Genomic DNA, 17303 nt, shown 5'->3' on the forward strand with positions numbered 1-17303 from the left:
AGGTTTGTGAGGCACGACCTACCTTTCACAAAACCGTGTTGACTATCCCTAATCAAATCGTTCCTTTCTCGATGATTATAAATCCTATCTCTTATAATCCTTTGCCCACAACAGAAGTAAGGCTCACTGGTCTATAATTACCAGGGTTGTTTCTACTCCCCTTCTTGACTATGGCAAGGTCTGCAAGACATAGCAGGCTACAAGTTGAAGGCACGTAAAATCGCCGGCTCCAACGCACCCTTCTCTGATGAGCTCAATGAGCCCATTTTGAGCAAGAGGTTAGCAAGAGCATGCCCTCCACCCTCGAAACCTCGGATGAGCCTGTATCTGAGGTCACCATTGCAGATGTCAGAGCAGCTTTCTCGAAGGTCAACCCACAGAAAGCGACTGGCCCGGATGGGGTACCCGGGTGAGCACTCAGATCCTGCAAGGATCAGCTGGCGGAGGTATTTGCAGACATCTTCAACCTCTCTTTACAACAATCTGAGGTCCCTATCTGCTTCAAAAAGACGACCATCATCCCAGTACCAAAGAGAAGCCAAGCAGTGTGCCTTAATGACTATCATCCGGAGGCTCTGACCTCCATCATTATGAAGTGCTTCGAAAGGCTAGTCATGGCCTGAATCTATTCCAGCCTCCCAGACTGCCTGGACCCACTACAGTTCACCTACCGCCGCAACAGGTCCACAGCAGACGCCATTTCCCTGGCCCTGCACTCAACCCTGGAACACCTAGATAACAAAGACACCTATGTCAGACTCCTATTTATTGACTACAGCTTAGCCTTCAACCCCATTATTCCTACAAAACACACCTTCAAACTCTGTGGCCTGGGCCTTGGCTCCTTCCTTTGCGACTGGATCCTGAACTTCCTAACCCACAGACCACAATCAAAAGGATAGGCAACAACAGCTCCTCCACGATCATCCTCAACACTGCTGCTCCACAAGGCTGTGTTCTCAGCTCCCTACTATACTCCTTCTACACCAATGAATGTGTGGCCAAATTCTTTTTTTTTTAAATTTGATTTATTATCTTCACATGTATTAACATAGTGAAAAGTATTGTTTTTTGCGTGCTATACAGACAAAGTATACCGTTCATAGAGAAGGAATCGAGAGAGTGCAGAATGTAGTGTTACAGTCATAGCTTGGGTGTGGAGAAAGATCAACTTAATGCAAGATAAGTCCATTCAAAGGTCTGACAGCAGCAGGGAAGAAGCTGTTCTTGAGTGGGTTGGTACGTGACCTCAGAATTTTGTATCTTTTTCCCGACGGAAGGTGGTGGAAAAGAGAATGTCCGGGGTGCGTGGGGTCCTTAATTATGCTGGCTGCTTTGCCGAGGCAGCGGGAAGCGAAGATAAAGTCAATGGATGGGAGGCTGGTTTGTGTGATGGATTGGGCTACATTCACGACCTTTTGTAGTTCCTTGCGGTCTTGAGCAGAGCAGGAGCCATACTGAGCTGAGATACAACCAGAACGAATGCTTTCTCTGGTGCATCTGTAAAAGTTGGTGAGAGTTGTAGCTGACATGCCAAATTTCCTTAGTCTTCTGAGAAAGTAGAGGCGTTGGTGGGCTTTCTTAACTATAGTGTCAGCATGGAGGGACCAGGACAGGTTATTGGTGATCTGGACACCTAAAAACTTGAAGCTCTCGACCCTTTCTACTTCGTCCCCATTGGTGTTGACAGGGGCATGTTCTCCTTTACGCTTCCTGAAGTCGATGACAATCTCCTGCGTTTGTTGACATTGAGGGAGAGATTATTGTTGCCGCACCAGTTCACCAGATTCTCTATCTCATTCCTGTACTCTGTCTCATCATTGTTTGAGATCCGACCCACTACGGTGGTGTCGTCAGCAAACTTGAAAATCGAATTGCAGGGGAATTTGGCCACACAGTCATAGGTGTATAAGTATAATAGGGGGTTGAGAGCACAGCCTTGTGGGGCACCGGTGTCGAGCATGATCGTGGAGGTGTTCTCCTCTAATTCGATAATAATCTCTCCCTCAATGTCAACAAAACGAAGGAGATTGTCATTGACTTCAGGAAGCACAGTGGAAAACATGTCCCTGTTTATATCAACAGGGGCGAAGTAGAAACGATCAAGAGCTTCATGTTTTTAGGTGTCCAGATCACCAATAACCTGCCCTAGTCCCCCCATGCCAACACTAGAGTTAAGAAAGCCCACCATCGCCTCTACTTTCTCAGAAGACTAAGGAAATTTGGCATGTCAGTTACAACTCTCACCAACTTTTACAGATGCACCATAGAAAGCATTCTTTCTGGTTGTATCACAGCTCAGTATGCCTCCTGCTCTGCTCAAGACCGCAAGGAACTACAGAAGGTCGTGAATGTAGCCCAATCCATCACACAAACCAGCCTCCCATCCATTGACTTTATCTTCGCTTCCCGCTGCCTCGGCAAAGCAGCCAGCATAATTAAGGACCTCACACACCCCGGACATTCTCTCTTTCACCTTCTTCCTTCAGGAAAAAAATACAAAAGTCTGAGGTCACGTACCAACCGACTCAAGAATAGCTTCTTCCCTGCTGCCATCAGACTTTTGAATGGACCTACCTTGCATCAAGTTGATCTTTCTCCACACCCTAGCAATGACTATAACACTACATTCTGCACTCTCTCATTTCTTTCTCTATGAACGGCATGCTTTGGCTGTATAGTGCGCAAGAAACAATATTTTTCACTCTATACTAATACATGTGACAACAATAGATCAAATCAAAAATCATATTAGCTCATTAACTAACAACAGTTCTCTTTGTTGAGCATACCTTAAAACCGTTTTATGGAGTACAAAAACATTTGCAATAGATACAATAAGGCTGTGCCAACTGAAGGTAGTCAAACAAAGGCAAACAAGTATGCATATAGGAATGGACAGAAATAGTAACGGATACCAATACTTACTCATGAGATCCCTGAACGTGGTTTTGTCATGTGTCATCAAGTGATCTATGATGGCTCTCCAACTGCAGGTTTGAAACACAAAATCTAGTAAACCTACAGATGAATAAAGGATCCTAGAGTTGAGGTCAGATACCATTTAATCAACACAACAAGACAAAATACAAATATACAAAAGAGCATGAGTAGGCCATTCAGTCCCTCAAGTCTGTTCCACCTTTAGATAAAATCAAGTCTGATCTGATGGTAACTTCAAATCTGCTTCCTGCCTGTTGCCTATCCCCGATAACCTATCACCCTACTTAAGGAAGGATGTTGGAAGTCCAGAGAGGATTTATCAGACTAATTTCTGCAATGGGTGTGTTGCCTTGTGAGGAAAGGTTGGAAAGGTTAGGGTGGTATCTGCTAGAATTTAGAAGAGTAAGAGGTGACCTGATGAAAACCACGAGATCAAGAATGCAAATGGGAATTGATTAAAAATACACAAATGTTCGAGAATAATAGAAAAGAGGCTGGTGTATGCCAGGATCCTGCTCAGGCTAACTTGTGTCTAGACCTGGGTCTTGTAAACTAGTAGTGTAAGATCTAGGGCCTCTAGACAAGTAAATTTACAAGTAAATTATGCTGGCTGCTTTGCTGAGGCAGCGGGGAGTGTAAAATCCCAGTTACCAAGAATCTATCCTCCTCTGCCTTTAAAATATTCAAAGACTCTGCTTCCATACCTTTTCAGGAAGAGTGTTCCAAAGACTCATGTCCCTCTTGAGTGAAAGAATTTTGTCTCATCTCTGTTTGAAACGGGTGACCCCTTATTTTTAAACAGTGACCCCTAGTTCTAGATTCTCCCACAAGAGGAAACATCCTTTCCACATCCAACCTGTAAAGACTCCGCAGGATCTCATGTGGGTTTAATCAAGTCACCTCTTACTCTTCTAAATTCTAGCAGATACCACCCTAACCTTTCCAACCTTTCCTCACAAGGCAACACAGGAATTAGTCTGATAAATCCTCTCTGGACTTCCAACATCCTTCCTTAAGTAGGGTGATCAATGCTGTACACAGTACTCCAGATGTGGTCTCACCAGTACTCTGTATAACTGGAGCATAACCTCTTGATGTTCTTTTAGCCTATTTAATTAATATATATAATCTTTCACAGAGAACTCCTCTTCCTTCTCCCTGTAGATTTTGTATAATCTTTATTGCTATTTTAACTGAGTAACTCTTCCATTTTGGAACCAACTTTTTAAGATTGTGCTTCCTCCACATTAAAGCTTTAAATTAGTTCCTTTTTCTCCAATCATGATAGCTTAGCATTATTTCCCAGTTATCCTTTATTGTTCACTACCTATTCCTTTGAAATTTCCATCTTCAAAAGATTGATGAACTATTTTAAATTTACTTGTAAATTTACTTGTCTAGAGGCCCTAGATCTTACACTACTTGTTTACAAGACCCAGGACTAGACACAAATTAGCCTGAGCAGGATCCTGGCGTACACTAGTCTCTTTTCTATCATTCTCAAACATTTGTGTACTTTTTAATCAATTCCCATTTGCATTCTTGAATTTTTAACTAATTCTCATTGTCTAAGGTGAATTGTACTCTTCATGCCAATTTTGATGCTTCTTACTCAAGTAAACAGGGGAATGGGATTGTCTGAGCTGCTCTACAGAGACCTGGGTGGACTCAATGGGCTGAATGGCCTCCTGTTGTGCTGTAATGACTATGATCTAATATCACTGTGATCTAATATCACTGTGCTACCACAGTGGTTAGCACTGCTGCTTCACAGCTCCAGGGACCTGGGTTCGATTCCTGGCTTGGGTCACTGTCTGTGTGGAGTTTGCACATTCTCCTCGTGTCTGCGTGGGTTTCCTCCGGGTGCTCCGGTTTCCTCCCACAGTCCAAAGATGTGCGGGTTAGGTTGATTGGCCATGCTAAAATTGCCCCTTAGTGTCCTGAGATGCATAGGTTAGAGGGATTAGCGGGTAATATGTGTAGGATATGGGAGTAGGGCCTGGGTGGGATTGTGGTCGGTGCAGACTTGATGGGCTGAATGGCCTGTTTCTGCACTGTAGGGTTTCTATGATATTCTAAATGTCTCGAACATTCAGGTGTCAGCAGTTAACAGGACCTACCTTTCTTCCTTTATTTTGTCTCTATGTTTGGTTAATTTATCTGGACTTACACTAAGTTGCTTTCACTTTCTACTTGATCACTGTCTAACTTTTGATCATCTAAAGTTCAAGTTGACTTCTCCCTCCTACACAGCGAGTTTAAAATAATCTGCCTCTTTATAAATAGCTTCTCTCACGATGCTGCATGGTTGAGATGTAGCCCAGATCACTTTTACCAACCCCAAAATAAATTAGCAGTTTCCCATAAATTTGACTGGCACTTTATAGCCTGAAAATTCTACTTGTGTTCTGTACACTGTTCAGCCAAATATCTGCAATGAACCAGAAAAGAAACTTCAGTTTATCTTTCAATTTTCAATGCCCAACCAGCCACCCTACCAATTCTGAAGGGTAATAATTTGACATGATAGCTGAACTGATTATCATTTTCATCCTGGATGAAAAAACATTAATACAACCTTTTTTCCAACTTGCAACTGACCCAGTAAGAACATTGTTTATCCTTAAACACACAGTTCCTTATATACCTCGATTTCGCCTCTCTCCACAAATTGATAAGACCGTCTCCTGAACCTGGTTCTAAACCTTGTTTTACTGGCTTTCCTGGTAACATCTGCCATGGAATATTACTCTTTGTTAGAACCTGTTTTTCATCCAACTCCCAGCTCCTCTATTTTTAAACTGATTCCTGGAATTTTATGAACCAATGAATAACTTGCTAAAATTAACTAATTAAGTTATCTACATAGGCTGGAAAACATTAACTAGACCACACCATTCAACTCAACCTGCTTTTCCTTTCCTGATAAAGTACATTCTTGCTACAAGAAATAATTTGGTAACAAATAGATTTTGCTCTTCCAGAAATATGATAAACTGCAAGCCACATAAACAACTTACTGACTAACGCAAGATGCATCCATATGGAAGAAGTTGGGGTCCATAAAAAGATCAAATGCTTCTTTTTTCCAAGCCCGTCTGGTATATTGGTAGCCACTCAGACTGCTTACCAATTGCACACATGCTCGGTAACTTGGAGCATTGTGGGCACTAGAAGAAAAGCACATTTTAGCAAAGCTGTCTAATAGTTTTTACTGGATAAAAGAGTAAATCTCATTCAGAGGCAGCCATAGAAAAGATAGGGATTTCTAACAGAGATTCCAATAACACCAGGACAATCACCAACCTGTCTTGCTCGATCTTGTCTTCAGACCCAACAGGATTAATAAAATGTACTGAATTCCAGTTCAAATCGTACAGATTTCAATACATACAGAACAAAAATGAAACAAGTGATCATCAAGGCTGTGCCGGTGTCAGAGTCAAATATATGACAATAAAAAAGCAATTCTGAAGGACACTTTACCCAAAGAAAATAAGGTAATTATTGCATTTGTTGTAACAATTACACCTGTATGTAAAATATACGCATACCTGAATTTTACTAAATTGATTTTTTTGAATGCATTTTCGATTTAAACTGAACACAAACTGTTGCTAAGCAGAAGGCTTGCAAATACCATGCATGCATCTTTCAACCAAGTCCTTAATACACATAAATCTAACTTTATTTTTAGATATTTTGGCAGCACAGTAAAACACAAAGACTTGCAGCATTAGACATTGGATTAGTAGTGCACATCTGCAATCTACACACTGAGTTTCCAAACCTAAATGTGCTGTCATGGTGGACATGAAGATGAAGACAAATTAAAGATTAGTCCAGCACAGCTTTCAATTGGCTGACTGTGCAGCATGTTTAAAGGACAGACAGCTTATTCTTCCAGTGTGCGGAAGAAGGAGAAAAAAAAATCTTACAAAGAATAGAAATTTTAGCCTCATTCAACCACCAACCAAAGAAAAATGGCTTCAGAGTTTACATAAAAACTACAAAATCTACCTGACATATTTCAGAATCTAAAAAATACTAATTGTAAGTTTAATTCCTATGAGTGACTCACTAAAAATAGCGAATGCTGGAAATAGACAGCAGGTCTGGTCGCATCATAGAACATAGAACATTACAGCGCAGTACAGGCCCTTCGGCCCTCGATGTTGGCCGACCAGTGAAACCAATCTAAAGCCCATCTAACCTACACTATTCCAATATCATCCATATGTTTATCCAATGACCATTTAAATACCCTTAATATTGGCGAGTCCACCACTGCTGCAGGCAGGGCATTCCACGCCCTTACTACTCTCGGAGTAAAGAACCTACCTCTGACATCTGCCCTATATCCATCACCCCTCAATTTAAAGCTATGTCCCCTCATGCTAGCTATCATCATCCGAGGAAAAAGGCTCTCACTATCCACCCTATCTAATCCTCTGATCATCTTGTATGCCTCTATTAAATCACCTCTTAATCTTCTTCTCTTTAACGAAAACAACCTCAAGTTCCTCAGCCTTTCCTCATAAGACCTTCCCACTATACCAGGCAACATCCTAGTAAATCTCCTCTGCACCCTTTCCAATGCTTCCACATCCTTCCTATAATGCGGAGGCCAGAACTGTACGCAATACTCCAAGTACGGTCGCACCAGAGTTTTGTACGGTTGCAACATGACCTCCTGGCTCCGAAACTCAATCCCTCTACCAATAAAAGCTAGCACTCCGTACGCCTTCTTAACAACCCTATCAACCTGGGTGCCAACTTTCAGGGATCTATGCACATGGATCTCTCTGTTCATCCACACTACCAAGTATCTTACCATTAGCCCAGTACTCTGTAATCCTGTTAGTCCTTCCAAAGTGAATCACCTCACACTTTTCCACATTGAACTCCATTTGCCACCTCTCAGCCCAGCTCTGCAGCTTATCTATGTCCCTCTGTATCCTGCAACAACCTTCCGCACTGTCCACAACTCCACCGACTTTAGTGTCATCTGTAAATTTACTAACCCATCCTTCTACACCCTCATCCAAGTCATTTATAAAAATGACAAACTGCAGTGGCCCCAAAAGCATCTGTCTGATTCTTGTTGCCAGCTGTTCCTTGATTCAAGGAAAATGTTTGTCTAGGGTTGAGCTTCTGTCATGGATCATCATTTGACTGACTGGGCCCATTTTAGCTTTCAGATATTTGGACACATGGGACAGGACATCCCACAAGGTAGTGGGATCACAAATGCAGAATTTGCTTCCTTTTTTTAATCTTTTCTGTTACCGCTCTGTCTCATCAAGGTGGTGATGCAGCTTGGATAGGTTTTTGCCACTCTGAGCAGTCAGTCCCCCTCAGTCATTAAGCTTCAAGCTAGCTTCAGAATGTCTTTGAAGCGTGTTCGTTGTCCTCCCTTGGAACATGAGCCATTTCATAGAATCAGATTCCCTAAAATGCAGGAGGCCATTCAGCCAAATAAGTCTGCACCAATTCTCTGACAGAGCATCTTACCCTATCCCTGTAACCCCATCTATTTACCCCACTAATCTCCCTAACCTACATATTTTTCGACACTAAGGGGCAATTTAACACGGGCAATCCACCTAACTTGCACATCTTTGATCTGTGGGAGGAAACCAGAGCATCCAGGAGGAAACCCATGCAGACACTGGGAGAATGTGCAAACTCCACATAGTCAGTCGCCCAAGGCTGGAATCGAACCCAGGTCCCTGGCACTGCGAGGCAGCGGTGCTAACCATTATGTCAGAGAGAGTAGGGAACAGAATCTGGCAATGAAGTCAGTTTTGGCCATTGAGTTGCTGTTGCAATTACACAAATGCATGTGGACTGGGCAAGAAGAACATGAGCATTTGTTCAACAGTCCTCCAAATGTATGTGGAGAATGCAGCAGAGGAACTGCTGATATAATACCTCTAGCGCCCTGTGTCGCTGATACAAAGTTCAGGTCTCACTGCAGTACAGGAGTGTGGTGACGATAACTGCTCTTTATACTAAGATTCTAATTCTCGAGGCAGGATGTGGGAGTCAGGAAAATATGAAAAAAGCTTTAGAAAAAAAACACTGATAACTATCCACTTTCTTAAACAAAAATATTTTTTACCACAGGTCAATAAAAATGTCAATCATCCAAACCCTTAGAAGTATCAATAACAGAAACTGCTAGCACTTAGTACCTCTTCATCTTTTGTAAATAAACATCATACAATTGACAGCATAGATCAAGAAGCAAAACTGTCAAACAATGTTTTTCCTGGGGCTCAGCGTTTCAGTACTCTAATGGATATAGGGCTCTCAGCAAAGAATGCATTCTTGGCTCAGAAGGAGCTTTTGAACGTCACAGAATTGTTACAGAGCGGAAGGTGTGGAATCATGTCTACATCAGCTCTGCAGTTAAGCATCATGACTTAGTGCCATTCAATTGCCATTTCTCTGTACTCCTGTGCATGATTTCTACTCAAATAATCATCCAATGCCCTTTTGAATATCTTGATTAAACCTGCCTCCACCACACTTCCAGGTAGTGCATTCCAAACCCGAAACACTAGTTGTATGAAAAGGATTTTCCTCACATTCTTTTTGTTTCTTTTGCAAATCACTTTAAATCTATGTCCTCTCATTCTTGATCCTTTTACGAGCAGGAACAGCTTGCAAGAAGTCACCACGCTCTGGCACCATCTTGTAATGGCTCCAGGAATTCCAGAATTGGGCTCCAGCCGCCATTTTAAAGGTCTGCGGAGTATCTCCGACTCCTGGAAAATCCATCCCTAAGATTTGTGTTGAATTATGGAGGTCCTTTTTTTCAGAAACCTGCTGCCATAAGTTGAATAGGGTATGGGAAGTGCTCAACATATTCCTAAATCTCTCCTTCAGCATACACGGAAGGTGAAATATTTGCTTTGCATGGTGCAAGTCTTGCAGAAGTCTAGTTTTTTCTATGCAGAATTGAATGGGAATGGGGATCTGTCTGTAAAGGATCACTGACTTGAAACATTGACTGTTTCTCTCCACAGATGCTACCAGACCTGCTGTGTATTTCCAACAGATTTTATTTCAGATTTCCAGCAGTGCAATGCTTCGCATTTGGAATAGAATTGCACGAAGGAAACTAGTCATGCATTTTAAATGTAAGGAATAAAATTAAAATTACATTCCGAAGTAGAGCTTGTCAAGTACCTGTGATTGCGAAGATAAGGCACCACGTAGTACATAATGTTAACAAGTAATGGAATAACTTTTTCCTTTTCATCACTGTGGAATACCATGTCCAAAAGGTGAGCCAAAACCTAAATGAGAGGAGAACATGTACACTTCACTAGAGTACACTGTAATGTTTCATCAAAATTCCATTAAATACCAGATTTCAGAACAACCCAAAAAAGTGATCTTTCACGTCAACAGAGCAAAAATGAAACAAATATAACAAAATATATTTTGAAAAATTTAAAAATAAACATTTAAATACATTCTACATTGCTTCAAGGTTTCACTAAAGTGAGGATTTAAAGTACCATGTGTTGAGGGAAGTATTCAGTGAGAATTTCGGCAGGTTTAGAAGAGGCCAAATAACACCACGTCAATGAAGACAACCAGGAAATCCAGACACTATGGCGCTTCCCAGACAATTACATTGAGACTCCAAACGGTATTTATCCAAGAGTATCCACTTATTTTTGGAAAGGTTTTAAATATTGCTAATAATATTTCTTTAATTGATGTTTCTGGTAGCTGAGTGAGCTGATGCAGTCAATAACAGAGCCAAAGAGGCCACTAAGTTTCAAGGTTGTTCTGCGTTGAGTTAGTTCCGTGATTGGCACAGTGGTTCGCACTGCTACCTCACAGCGCAAGGGATCCGGGTTCAATTCCGACCTCGGGTCACTGTCTGCGTGGAGTTTGCACATTCTCCCCAGGTCTCTGTGGGTTTCTTCTGGGTGCTCCGCTTTCCTCCCACACACCAAAGATATGAGTGTTAGGTTGATTGGCCATGCTAATTTGACCTTAGTGTTGGGGATTAGCGAGTAAATATGTGGGGCTATGGGATTAGGGCCAGGATAAGATTGTGGTCAGTGAAGACTCGATAGGTTGAATGGCCTCCTTCTCCACTGTAGGGATTCTATGATGATTGTAGATAATTGGCCTGAGCATTCTGTGTTGGAAAGGGGAATAGTCAATGTAGAAGAGTGAGAAGTAATACATTTTAGTAGGAAGATTGCTAAATGGTCCAATTTTAGAGGGTATGCAAGAAGAGACAAAGAGCTCTGGGAAATTTACAGTCAAAATTCTGAAGAGTACAGGACAAGTTAACAAAACAGCTAATAAAGTATATGGGATCTTTGGCTTTTGGAGGCATAGAGTAGAAAAGCCAGGAAGTTATGCTAAACTTTCATAAAGCACTAGTTCAGCCCCAACAATACTGGGCGCCACTTTAGGAAAGACAGGAAGGCTATGGAAAGGATACGAAAAGATTTATGAGAATGGATCCAGGAATGAGGGAATACAATTACATAATAAACTGGGGAAGCTGTGGCAGTTTCTTTGGAACAGAACAGATGTGATAAAAATGTTGAAAATCACAAAGACTTTAGATTGAGTAAATAAAAACCCTTTTTCAATGCCTGAAGGGTCAATAACCACACCACACAGATTTAAAGTGATGGAAGGACCAGAAGTAATATGAGAAAATGGAGTGCAGATTGTAAGCAGAGTGAGCTGCTACAAGTTTGGTGAGTGGGTAGCTTTCAGTTTCAATGGGTGGAATTCGATCAACCAGCCAACTGAGGACAATGTGACAATGTGGAAAAAGGGCCATGCAGAGGGGACAATGGGTGAGGGTTCGCAATGGCACACAGAAGGGCAAGGAGGCAGGTGAAGAAGATTAACAAATGAAAGCAAAGGGAAGCTTGACCCCGACAACATGAGCAGCCTGGGAATGGAGGGATACAAACGATTGGTCTAGTTGGACCAAGGAGCGGCGCAGGCTTGGAGGGCCGAAGGGCCTGTTTCCTGTGCTGTACTGTTCTTTGTTCGACAAGACTGCATGAAAACCTCATGAGGTGGAAGTGATAACACACTGTTTACTGGAAGGAGATAGATAAAGACTAGATGCAATGGAATTCTTGGAGGATATAACTAGTAGAAGATGATTAGGGGAGCCAGTGGATGTGGTTTATTTGGATTTTCAGAAGGCTTTTAGTAAGGCCCCACATAAGAGATTAGCATGTAAAATTAAAGCGCATGAGACTGGGGGTGGGGGGGGGGTAGTATATTGAAGTGGATAGAAAACTGGTTGGCAGACAGGAAACAAAGAGTAAGAATAAACGGATCTTTTTCCCAAGTGGCAAGCAATGACATTCCCCTCTCTCAATCCATAGTCAATCAGATAATAAGCTGCTTTCCTTTTTTTGCTACCAAATGGTGGTAGCCTTTTTTAAATTCATGCTGACTCTATCTGATTCTACAACTATTTTCCAAGTGCTCTATTATCAAGTCTTTTATAATGGACTCTAGCATTTTGCCCCACTACCGAAGCCAGGCTGACTGGTCTATAATTCCCTGTTTTCTCTCTCTCTCCCTTTTTAAATTATGGGGTTACGTTAGCTACAATTATACATTCTGTAGGAACCATTCCAGAGTCTACAGAATCTTAGAAGATGACCACAATGCATCCACTATTTCTAGGGCCACTTCTTTAAGTACTCTGGGATGTAGATTATCAAGCCATGGGGATTTATTGGCCTTCAGTCCCATCAATTTCTCGAACACCATTTCCCTACTAATACTGATTTCCTTCAGTTCCTCCCTCTCATTGTGTTCCCCAACATTTCTGATATGTTATTTATGTCTTCCTTTGTGAAGATCGAACCAAAGTATGTGCTTAGTTGGTCAGCATTCTTTGTTCCCCATTGTAAATTCCCGTTTCTGATTGTAAGGAGCCCACATTTGTCTTCACCAATCGTTTTCTCTTCACATACCTATAGAAACCTTTACAGTCAATTTTATGTTCCCTGCGAGCTTATTTTCTATTTTTCCCATCTCAACCAATCCCTTGGTCCTCCTTTGATAAATTCTAAACTGCTCCCAATCCTCAGGTCTGTTGTTTTTTTCTGGTCAATTTGTATGCCTCTTTCTTGAATCTAATACCATCTCTAATTTCCTTTGTAAGCCATGGTTTGGCCACCTTTCCAGGTTTACTTATGCACCTGACAAGAATGTATAATTGTTGCAGTTCATCCATGCTCTTTTTGATTGTTTGCCATTGCCTATCCACCGTCATCTTTTAGAATCTATTGAATCCATACAGTGAAGGAGGAGGCCATTCAACCCATCAAGTCTGCACCAACTCTCTGACAGAGTATGTTACCCAGGCCCTCTCCCCCACTCTATCCCCGCATATTTACCATGGCTAATCCATCTAACTTACACATGTTGGGATGTTAAAGGGCAATTTACCATGGTCAATCCACCTAACTTGTACATCTTTGGACTGTGGGAGGAAACTGGAGCACCCAGAGAAAACTCACACAGGCACAGGGGGAATGTGCAAAGTCCACAAAGACAGTGATCCAATTCTGGAATTGAATCTGGGTCCCTGGTGTTGTCAGGAAGCAGTGTTAACCACTGTGCCATGTGTTACCCCTTTAAGTAACATTCCCCAATCCATCATAACCAACTCCGCCTCATACAATCGATCTTTCTTTTACTTAGATTCAGGAATCTCAGAATCTACTACATTACTCTCCATGTTGATAAAGAATTCTATCATATTATCGTCACACATCCTCCAAGGGGCCTCATACAACTAGATTGCCAATTATTACTTTCTCATTACACAATACCCAGTCTAGGATGGCCTGTTCTCTAGTTGGTTCCTCAATGTATTGGTCCAAGAAATCATCCAGTACACAATCCAGGAATTCCACCTCAATTACATTGTTATTAATTTGATTTGCCCAATCTATATGCAGGTTAATCAATAATTACAGATGCTCCTTGATCACATGCGTCTCTAATTTCCCGTTTAATGGCATACCAAACATTACCACAGTTCAGGTGTCTATATACAATCTCCACTAATGTTTTTTGCCCCTTAATGTTTCTCAGCTCTATCCATACAGATTCCACATTGTTGGACCTATTTAACCAGCAATGCAACTCCATCACTTTTTCCTTTTTGTCTGACCTTCCTAAATACTGAATACCCCTGAATGTTCAGTCCCCATCACTGGTCACCCTGCAGCCATGTCTCTGTAATCCCGACTATATCATACCCTTTAACATCTATTTGCTGAATTTATTCATCTATTTTATTGCAAAGCCTCCGCCCATTTAGGTACAAAGCCTTAAAGCTCCTCATTTTAACAATGTCCCGTTTCCATTATTTTTCACTATGGTCCAGTTTGATTCTGGCCCTTGATTTCTCTGCCTATCACTTTTCTTATTCCCTGTTCTGTCTTTTGTTCTTATCCATGTTTCATCCTTCTCTGACTCTTTGCATAGATTCCCATCCTCCTGTCATTTTAGTTCAAACCCTCCTCAACTCTTACTCTTGGACTTCATATTTCCAGCCAGCCTTCTCTCGTACTCTATTTTTTCTCTTCTTATTAATCTTTTAGTCATTCTCTGTTTTTTATATTCTGTCCAATCTTCTGACCTGCTACCCATCCTTGCATACTACCTTTAACTTTTTTAGTTAACCACAGATGGTGAGTGCTCCTCTTGGAACATTTCTTTATTAGAATATATCTATTTTGTGTATTCTGAAATATCCCTTTAAGTATCTGCTACTGCAATTCTATTGACCCATCCATTAATCTAATTTGCCAGTTCACTTTAGCTAGCTCTGTTTTCAGGCCCTCGTAATTGCCCTTCTTTAAGTTTAAAATACTAGTCATAGACACACACTTCTCTCCCTCAAACTGAATGTAAAATTCAATTGTATTGTGATCGCTGCTACCTAGGGACGCCTTCACTGTGAGACCATTAATTAATCCTCTATCATTGGTCAATACCGGATCTAGTATAGCTTGTTTTCGGGTTCGTGCCAGATGTTCTGTTCTAAGAAGCTATCCCAAAAAAATCTATGAACTCTTCATCTAGGCTACCTTTGCCCATCTGATATTTCCACTCTGTAGGTTAAAATCACTAATGATAATCCCCATACACTTCTAACGAACTCCCATTATTTCTTCCTTTCTACTCTGTCCCATTGTATCAGTACTGAAGGCCTGTACATCACTACAACAAGTGACTTCTTACCTTTATAATTTCTTATCTCAACCCAAACCACTTCTACATCCTAGTTTCCTGAACTTAGGTCATCATCTCCATGGAACTAATACATTAACTAACAGAGCCACCCCTCTACCTTCTCCTAGATTTCTGACCTTCCTAAATGTCATGTACCCATCAATATTCAGGGCCCAATCTATGTCATTCTGCAGGCATGTCTCTGCAATGGCTATCAGATTGTAATAATTTATTTCTCATTTGAGCTATGAGTTCATCTGTTTTCTTTCAAATTCTACATGCATTCAGGTAGAGGCTTTAGATGCAGACATATCCCATGTATCTGTCCCATTGACCCTGGGCTGAATGATGGAGAATTTTGAGGAGGGTTCTGGGCAGCACAGGTCAGTCCATTGAAAATTTATACTTCCCAGGCAATTTCAGTTCATGTGTGTGCACATATCAGGAGTTCTGCAGAGTCCCAATGTTCATCACTGATTTAAGTCTAGATTTCTCTGCTTTGGACATCTTAAGATTTAGTCCATTGTGCAAAATCGGTAAAAGATAAATAACTCGACAGCAGGAGCTTCTGCAATGACTCCATGAGTATTTACACCATGGTGTGGCACTGAGATAGATTGACCAAAATGGTCCAACTGTTAATGGAAGGCAAAAGTCGTGAAGAGAACAAACATTTAAATAACGTGTAGAGTTTCCATACCTCCGCTAATAAGGTCAGTGCATGTACACTGTACACAGAAGGTGTGATACTGGCCGTCTCAATCACAGGGGTTAACATATCTGGGTAGGTCAGAAAGATCAAATGATTAACAACACAGCTAGAAAATCTTTCGGGTTGAGAATTTAATGAAACTCAATTAAAACCAGTAAATACTGTAGGATTTCCTCTAGTATTTTTAATTTATTTATTGACATTTCAGTATCATTTTAGCTGCAAGGGTTGTTTCAACTCCCTCAATAAAACAAACCCTCTGGACATTGAAAAGTTACTTTTTAAGCCTGCCACCTAGTTCCTTCAGCTTTTACTTACAGTTGGCAATTTTAAAAACAATCATTTTTTAAATTTTCATTTGTTTTAACTCTCTCACTCAATTCCATCTTTATCAATTTCTCTATTTTGCTTTCTGTGCATGATTTTATACTGAACCAAACATTCTAATTGACACGCTCTGGTTTAGACTGCCTGTCTTGGTAGTAATTCTCCAATGCAATTGGTTAAAGAGACATGTTGTGGCTTCTCTTGATCACGATTCCCTGTATGGTGTAAATCACAATTGTTTTTTCAGTGTAAGTTCAGACCCAAATGTCCCACACTCTGCACTGCAGAGGTCACAATCATGAATATTATTAAAAGTGCGGGAGGGGCAGGGCCTATTCACGCCAGAATCTGACAGTTCCAGGCTTCTGTGCATGTGCAGTGGCCCCGAACTGACAACCTCCCATTTGCTGGCCAGCTTAATCGCTGGCCAGCCCAGGACCCTGGCAGTGCTGCCCCTCCAAACCCCCACAGCCCGATTGCGGACCCCACGACCATTCCCGGGCCAGCCCTGAGGCCAGCCCTGAGCTCCCTCCCATACCAATGCACCCCGATCTCCAGTCATTCCTCAGCAGCAGTGACGATCCCCCCCCCCCGACTGTGGAAACCACACCCCCTTCCCCTACAGGAGTCAGAAACCTCCCCCAGCCCACCCCGATCGCTGGCCTCCCTCCAGCCCCGAATGATCCTGTCTACAGAGTGGCAGTGGGACTCCCCACCCCCACTGGGCTGCCCCAGCTGGCCCCGCCCCCAGGTGGCTGCAGCCCCTTTGCACTGCCCCCAAGGCCCCACCCCCTTGGCACTGCCCCATGCCTGGTGGGCAGTGCCAAGATGCCCCTGGGCATAGGCACTTTGCCCCTTGGGCAGTGCCAGGGGCACAGGCTGGCACTGCCAAGGTGTCCATGCCCAGGGAGCACCACGCCCCCCTGAGGGGCCCCGATTGCCCCACTCTTCACTCCAGCGGGGTCTCCCGCTCGTTCTCCGAAAGTGGGGAGCTACTCTAAACGCCACCGGAGTGAATTTGTACTGGCGGGGGTAGTGGACCCAGAGAATTCAG

General features: G+C 42.2%; 1 protein-coding gene across 8 annotated transcripts in view; it reads right to left on the minus strand.

The window, feature by feature from the left end:
• dop1a (DOP1 leucine zipper like protein A) overlaps positions 1-17303 on the minus strand; it is a 352103-nt gene that overhangs the window by 48914 nt on the left and 285886 nt on the right. For 7 of the 8 annotated variants that reach the window (XR_013499663.1, XM_078230041.1, XM_078230044.1 and 4 more), the window contains 4 exons: positions 15911-15990; positions 10141-10250; positions 5964-6113; positions 2929-2990 (listed from right to left, as the gene is read on the minus strand). Coding sequence is in view for 6 of the 8 variants with exons in the window: in XM_078230041.1 (XP_078086167.1) it covers positions 2929-2990; positions 5964-6113; positions 10141-10250; positions 15911-15990 (402 nt within the window). In the remaining 2 variants the exon portion in view is untranslated. Of the gene's footprint in view, positions 1-2928; positions 3022-5963; positions 6114-10140; positions 10251-15910; positions 15991-17303 lie in introns of all 8 variants that reach the window. The other variant, XR_013499664.1, reaches the window with a different exon arrangement.

Source organism: Mustelus asterias, chromosome 15 (assembly GCF_964213995.1).
Source record: "Mustelus asterias chromosome 15, sMusAst1.hap1.1, whole genome shotgun sequence".
NCBI lineage: Eukaryota > Metazoa > Chordata > Chondrichthyes > Carcharhiniformes > Triakidae > Mustelus > Mustelus asterias.